Below are 8243 nucleotides of genomic sequence, written 5' to 3'. Positions count from 1 at the left end.
GTTTTAATATGATTCAATTTTTCAAGAGTAGATATGAAAATCATACCATCCTCGAACAGTTGTCTTAAAAAACTGATAACAAATAAAAGAAAAATACCATTTTGTCATACCTTAATGGTACCAAAACTCATTTAGTACGATTCTCACTCTCCATATTGGTACAAATTGACAACCTTACCCTTTTGAATGTGCTCTCATTGGCCCATCCTTCGGTGCAAGGTTATTGGAGCAGGTAGCTTATTTCCTATTTTTTGGTAAAAATTTTTATTTTATTTTATTTTTGTTAAGTATTACATTTCTTTTTCTGTTGTTTTATATGAGAGAGAGAGAGAGAGAGAGAGAGAGAGAGAGAGAGATTCAGAATGGCCGCTAAACTGTCCTCGTAAGCTCATTGAATAAAATTAATTAGTAATTAAATCTCGTCGCATTCGTCGCCGGTTTTTTGGAAGGTTTGAATTTTGAATCATCAGTTGTGAATCTGTTGAAAATTTCATCTTGAAAGTATCAAAACAACTATTATTCTCAAACCCCACTCAATAAAGTCAAAACCTAAAACATTTAATTATTTAAATTTCTCCTTAAAAAAAAATATTTAATTCAAATCTTCCTAAAGTTTGCTTATGACGAGAACAAATTAATCCATGTTAGAACTTGCAAGAGCATCTCATCTCATCTCATCTCATCTCATTGTGTTTGACTTTGATCATTTCCTTCAATTCTTCTCTTCTTCCTCCCCTTCACTACTATATTTCTATTCTTCCCTACCCTTCCCTCATTCATCAATTTTGATACAAATGGAAAAGGAGAAGGAGATCAAACCAGATCCTTCAATGGAGATTCCTAAATATTTCAGGTGCCCCATTTCAATGGAAGTCATGAAGGACCCTGTTACCATCTCCACTGGTGTTACATATGAAAGGAAGAACATTGAGAAGTGGTTCTTCACTTACAAGAAGAATACTTGCCCTGCAACAAATCAGATCATAGACAACTTTGATCTCATCACCCCTAACAATACTCTCAAGCGCCTCATTCTCGCATGGCAGCAACAGAAATCTCATCAATCCTTCAATCCATTGCAGCCGAATTCGTCGATTATTATTTCTTGCAAGCACGAAGAATTAATCTCCTTGTTCTCCACCATCCATTCCACTCCATTCAAGGTAAGTTTGCTCAAGAAACTCCGATCAATTATCGAATTGGGTAATGAAACCCAAATTGATTTTGTTCAATCAGGAGGTATTGAAGTACTAAGTCACATAATTGTCCAAACTCTATCTGAAAATTTTGATCATTTCATCACATTTCGAGCTTGCGAAGAAGCTTTATCTATTTTAGATCAACTAGTCTTTTCCGATGACTCTGTATGGCTTCAGATCATGGTACCAAAGCCTGAATGTATCAAAGCCATGGCTATGATGCTTCAAAGAGGTTCCGCAGAGGGAAGGCTCCACACGGTTACCATATTCAGAAAGATGGCTAAAGTAGTTGAGTATAATTTCAGTTGGGTTGTACAAGATCAAAGTATTGATCTATTGAAATCTTTATTAGAATTCTTATCAGATGAGATACATAGTAAGGCCTTCTCATATGCATTGGATGTGTTGGTTCATATCATTGGATCGTCAAAAAAGAATAGGTTAAAGGCGATCGAAGCCGGTGCAGTTTGTGTTCTAATTGAGCTTCTACCAGACTCAAATAAACCTAAATGTGAGAAGATATTGTTGCTGATCAAATTGCTTTGTGAATGCGCTGAGGGAAGATTAGGGTTAGTAGAACATGGGTTAGGGATCGCGGTGTTGTCTAAGAAGATATTACGCGTTTCGGATGCTGCAACTAAGCTTGGGGTGAAGATCTTGTGGTTGATATGCAGTTCTCATCCATCGATGAGGGTGTTAGAGGAGATGTTGGTATTAGGATCAGTGAAGAAGTTGTTGGCTTTGGTACATTATATTAATGTTGGGCAGTCATCTATTAAGAATAAAGCACTAAAGATCTTCAAGTTACATGGAAGTACATGGCAGCAATATCCTTGTTTCCCTAGTGAATTGAAGGATTGTTCCAAATTAATCAATGATTCTTCTTCAGCTTCAAGTTCATGATAAAATTCATCATCATCTCCTCTAGTGATGAGTTTCAACATACAAATTTTGTATGGATCAAGAGTGGTTTGTTTAGTTAGTTAATTTGTGCCTTTAATTTTTTGTGGTTTGAGATTTTCGTTCTTTCTTTTTTTCTTTTTTTCCTTTTATTGTAGTTACAAATTAAGTTGTATATACATTTTTTTTGCTATAAATAAATTACTTTCTAAGAGTTAATTAAGGCCAATAGCATCAGCTAACTTGTTTTAAATTTTGGTCAGGTTAATTAGGGCCAATTGCATCAACCAACTTGGTTTAAATTTTGGTCAGGTTAATTAGGGTCAATTGCATCTCATCTCGTTCTTTATTATTGTTGTATATACAACTCCATATGATATTAAAAACCCTCATTTTTTATCCTATATTGCTGCGGACCAGCTTTCCAACTTGGTTTAAATTTTGTTCAAGTTAATTAGGGCCAATTGCATCAGCCAGCTTGGTTTAAATTTTCATGCATGGTTCATAAAAGCTCAGATTGAATATTTATCTATTGCTTGACTTTAATCTAGCTAGTTTAATTTTCAGGAAAAATTAATTATAATTGATTCTGGTGCCTTTGTCTAACTTTCTCTGGGTATTGGTCCAATTGTTGGGGTTCGCTACTTGGTTGTGTCTATGTATGGGTTTATATAATTATAATTGATTCTGGTGTTGTGTCCATTATATATGTGAGATGAAATTGTAATTGTGTGGGGATTAGAAGCTTTTAGGTTCGGTGAATGTAGTCTTTGTGGGAAAAACCTAAACACAAATAAACGGGATAGAGAGTGCTGTAAAGACTATTTTGGGTTTAGTGGAAATTCTCTCGGGTGTATGTAGGTAGTTGTGTATAATCATGTTATTAAATTCTTTGCATCGTATCTGATTGTTTGTTTGATTTCTTTTTTGCAGTTGCTCATTCATTCCCAACACCAACTGCATGCATCAACGACCTCGTTTAAATTTGGTTAGGTTTCTAGTTCTAAAGCTCATTAATATGGAAAAAATATTTACATTTTTGTTTTTTTAATAAAATAGTAAAACAAAACCCATGGTCTTTATAAACCCACAGGAGGGGCTAATAGAAGCGGCCAATAAGAGGTTATCGTAGGTCAACCAAATTGTATTTTTATTTTATTTTTCAATATAAAAATAGGATTAATATGGACCACTACAGTAATCGTCATTCCCCACTTTTAATAACTTAATTAAGTACAAGGCAACGACTTAGTTGCATGTGAGACACTTTCTTAGAACTCTACGTACGTATTCTGTGAACCAAATTTATAATTATAAGTTCTTTTTTTTTTTTTTTTTGTGTGTGTGTGTGGTCAACAACAACCAACTGTATAAAGAGAAATCATAATAGGAAAACCTCCAACAAGGATCAAACTATACAAACAAAGGTGGGAGAGTAACCCATCAAACACGAGAAAATATCCAAACTGTCCATAGGACTATTGTATTTTTACTGCTAGATGGAGTCATTGCATTAGGTTCTCCTTATACTATCTTCGATTAACAGACTAAAAAAGATGACATTTGTATACTATGAATTTTCTCTTGGTTTATATCATGTAACAAACCATTCCATCGCACCTCATTGATACGCTCCTCTATGCTGCCAGCCAGGAGAACCCTTTCTTTTTTCTTATCATTATCTTTCCTATGACATCATAGTGTATTATTCCTTTCATTTGCTATTTTTTATTTTTATTATTGTTTTCACTTTCCTACTATAAATCTCAAGGCCCGGTGTGAATGACATATTTTTCAAGAGTATCATTGGTATTGCAAATTCATCCCACACTAGGGTATGGGAACCTTCTCTCACTTTCAATATAATGAGCTCTTCTTCACATTGTTGGAGGGCTGAATACAAAACCTTAAGGCATTAGACTGACGTTGGCCATAGTTCTATAACTCTCAACACCTCCTCACATGAGACAGAAAGATAGGAGGAAAAGAACAAAGGAATCATAGACCTTGATACTATGTTTAAAGGTCCAATCTAAAACCTAAAGGCGTTAAGCAGAGAGAGCTCCTCGAGTACATGAAAATAGTAAAGACCTGAACAAAACAATATGAGATTAATTATAGCTCTATACACCCAACATAAATGGAAAGTAAAATTTACAAAAATAATTATTTTTCTTGTACTAGATATATTAAAATAAGCAAGAGAAATTTACGCCTCTTTTAATTTTTTATTTCATAAGCAACTCAAATATAAAAACAACTTAGGCATTGTTGTGATAGAGACCTCTTAACTAGAATACATTGCTCTAATGTGTCTATTGGGGTCTGAGTCAAATACTTTCATTGCAAATAGACTAATAAATAATCTATTTTCTTTTATTTTCTTTCATCGATTAACAATTCACATAAAGGGATACTATTGGCTTTGTGCATGAGAAATCCGTGCCAATCACCAATGAGGTATTGGTGTTGAGTAGAAATTTAATTTAAAGAATCACTTGTCATGGTCATAGTGAGAGACTCATACTAATCCCACTAATTTTCTTATTTGGGAGTGTGTTGATACCACACGTCTTTGTTATAAACCTCTCTTCATCCATTAATTTATAATTAATTAAATTACTAATCATCAACTTGCTTGCACATCTAATCTAATCAAAGATTAAAATAAAATAAAATCCATGCCCTGTCCAATAGGGAGAGCTAATCAGATGAGACCTATGACACCATAGTGTAATTTTTCTTTCATTTTCTATTTTTTTTATTATTATCATTATTATTATTATTTTCACTTTTTTACTATAAATCTCAAGGCCCCGTGTCAATGACATATTTTTCAAGAGTATCATTGGTATTGCAAATTCGTCCCACACCAGGGTATGGGAACCTTCTCTCATTTTCAATATAATCAGCTCTTCTTCAGATTGTTGGAGGGCTGAATACAAAGCCTTAAGGCTTTAGACTGTCATTGGACATAGTTCTATAACTCTCAACACCCCCTCATGTGAGACAGAAAGAAATAGGAGGGAAAGAACAGAGGAATCATGGGCTTTGATACTATGTTTAAGGGTCCAATGTAAAACCTAAAGGCATTAGGTAGAGAGAGCTCCTCGAGTATATGAAAGTAATAAAGACCTAAACAAACCAATATAAGACTATAGCTCTATACACCCAACATAAATGGAAAGCAAAATTCACAAAAACAATTCTTTTTCATGTACTAGATATATTAAAATGAGCAATAGGAATGTACACCTCTTTCAATTTTTTTTTCACAGGCAACTCAAATATAAAAACAACTTAGGCATTATTGTGATAGAGACCTCTTAACTACTCTTAACTAGATTACATTGCTCTAATGTGTTTGTTGGGGTCCAAGTCAAATACTTTCATTGTGAATAGACTAATAAATAATCTCTTTTCTTTTATTTTCTTTCATCGATTCACAATTTGCATAAGGGGATACTATTGGCTTTGTGAATGAGAATCTGTGCCAATCACCAATGAGGTTTTGGTGTTGAATAGAAATTTAATTTAAAGAATCACTTGTCATGGTTATAGTGAGAGGCTCATACTAATCCCACTTATTTTCTTATTTGGGAGTGTGTTGATACCACACGTCTTTGTTATAAACCCCTCTTCATCCATTAATTTATAATTAATTAAATTACTAATCATCAACCTGCTTGGACATGTAATCTAATCAAAGATTTTAAAAAATAAAAATCCATGCCCTGTCCAATAGGGAGAGCTAATCAGATGATACCTATGGCATGAAATGCCCACAATGATAAAACATGGACTCAAGAAAGTAAACCTTCTTAATTTCAGATTTTTCAGGACAACTTAGTTGAATGCCAATAGGAAAAGAAAAAAGTATGTAAGACTAAAGAGACAAGAGAGGTCTGAAATTTTAGGAGAGGGATTCAAAAGACATTTTTTTGTTTTCCTTTTGTGACTTTTAGAAGACGAGGGTATGATGCCAGCAGTAGGTGGAGGGGATGACGAGGTTGATGTGAGCGCGGAGGTGCTATGGTCGATGGGGGAGATTGTGAGGCTGTGGATCAGGGTCCTCCTAGTGCAGGGAACGTGGAGGTTGTGGTGGATTTGGCTTCGGGTCCTCAGAGGCAAACTTTTGCTAATGTTGTTGGTGGAGGATCGTGGCCTAAAATTGATGCATTGCCAGAGCCAGTGCATGTTGGAAGCATTACTCGCATAATCATTCTGCAGCAGGGTTACGAGAGTGTTCGGTTGATGTTTCAGTTTGCATTGATTTGGCAATTGAACTTTCAAATTGCAGCTCTGGATGATCTCAGGAAGGAGGCAATGGAAGGCTGGAATCTGAAATAGGGTGTCGTCATGCACCCCTTGGGAAAATGATACATAATTTTTCAATTTGCATCAGAAGGAGATATGGCTGAAATTTGGAAAAGATCCACACTTTGTTTTTCAAGGCCAACGGATCTAGGTTTAACGCTGGAAATTGGATTTTAATATCCATGAGAAATAATTGTTTGTGGAACTAGTCTGGGTAAGGTTTCTAGACCTTCCCTTGGAATATTGGCACGAGAATGTGTTGTTATCCATAGTTAAAGGAGTGGGTCGACCAGTGGCCTTGGACCGCCGTACTGGACGAGATTTGCTAGGACATTATGAATGGGTCTTGGTTGAGATTGATGCCTAGGAATCCTTCTCATGTGTTGAGGAGATTTAGGTGGAGCGTTGTTGAAATAGTCTATTGGCATTAACTTTAATGAGTGTACAATGGTGCTCTTATATAGAGATTACAGTTATTGAGTTATAGACAAACTCTATGATCACATGTGGGATCCTATTCCAACTCTGCTGTCTCATGAGGTAGTATTGGACTGCAAGTAGTCTCTAGAGTTTGTGCTCACTGAAAATGCCTACAATGTAGGGGAGGTTGTTGAGTTTGAGTATGAGTATGACTCTAGAGGTTGAGTTCGAGTGGGACGCTAATTGTCCTGATACACCCCCTCAAGGTGGGGATTTGAATGGTCGAATCCGCAGTTTGTCCCGTAGAAAGGAGAACCGTGTAGAGCTGAGAGCTTTGGTAAGGATATCAGCTATCTGGTCATGGGTTAAAATGAACTGCACTTGAAGTTCCTTGGAGGCGACTTTATCACGAACAAAGTGGAAGTCAATTTCAACATGCTTGGTACGAGCATGAAAGACCGAATTGATCGAAAGGTAAGTGGCCCTAATGTTGTCACACCAAAGAATGGGTGCAATGGGAACAGGGATCCCTAATTCCCCAAAGAGAGCGAAGCCAAGTGAGTTCGGCGCAGGCATCAGCCACTGCTTTGTACTCAGACTCGGTGGAGGAGCGTGTAACTGTCTTCTGCTTCTTAGAGGCCCAGGAGATCAAATTAGAACCTATATAGATGCCATAGCCTCCTATGGATTTACGATCCGTACTGTCACCAGCCCAGTCAGCATCAGAGAATGCTTGTAATTGGAGGGAACTAGATTTGGAGATGAACAACCCATAATCCTTGGTTCCTTGGAGATAGCGTAGAATCCGTTTGACTAGTGTCCAATGGTCTTCAGTGGGGGCATGCATAAACTGGCAGGCACGGTTAACTGAATAAGCCACATCAGGCCTGGTGAGGGTGATGTATTGGAGAGCACCGACAATGGAGCGATATCTGGTGGGGTCCGAAAGGACACCCCCTGTGGAAGATGCTGCAAAGGTGGTGGCCATGGGAGTAGTGACGGGCTTACAGTCAGTCATGCCAGCCCTCTGGAGGAGATCAGTGATGTACCGGTGTTGAGAGAGGAGGACACCATCAGACCGATATAGGGCTTCAATACCAAGAAAAAAACTGAGACGACCAAGATCCTTGATAGAGAATTCTGAAGCAAGTTGATGAAGGAGAGTCTGAACATGAGTTGGTTGGTTCCCTGTAACCAAGATGTCATCGACGTAGACAAGGACATATGTGACAACAGAGCCCTGCATGTAGATAAATAGGGATGTATCGATTTGGGATGACCGAAAACCGGAGCGAGTGAGGGACTCAGTTAACCTGTGAAACCAAGCTCTAGGAGCCTGTTTGAGCCCATAGAGGGACTTGTGGAGGCGACAGACATGATTAGGGCGCAGGGCATCTTCAAAACCCT

General features: G+C 37.1%; 1 protein-coding gene across 1 annotated transcript; it reads left to right on the top strand.

Moving 5' to 3' along the window:
- The first annotated feature begins 645 nt into the window (after positions 1 to 645).
- On the top strand, positions 646 to 2318 carry LOC122067897 (E3 ubiquitin-protein ligase PUB23-like). The gene has a single exon (XM_042631736.1). It carries the CDS (start codon positions 795 to 797, stop codon positions 2100 to 2102), a length of 1308 nt encoding a protein of 435 aa, XP_042487670.1. The 5' UTR covers positions 646 to 794; the 3' UTR covers positions 2103 to 2318.
- Positions 2319 to 8243: the final 5925 nt, after the last annotated feature.

The sequence above is a fragment of the Macadamia integrifolia genome, unplaced genomic scaffold, assembly GCF_013358625.1.
Source record: "Macadamia integrifolia cultivar HAES 741 unplaced genomic scaffold, SCU_Mint_v3 scaffold3199, whole genome shotgun sequence".
Lineage (NCBI taxonomy): Eukaryota > Viridiplantae > Streptophyta > Magnoliopsida > Proteales > Proteaceae > Macadamia > Macadamia integrifolia.
Note: the sequence above shows the minus strand (reverse complement) of the source record. Positions and strands in the feature narration are given on the sequence as shown.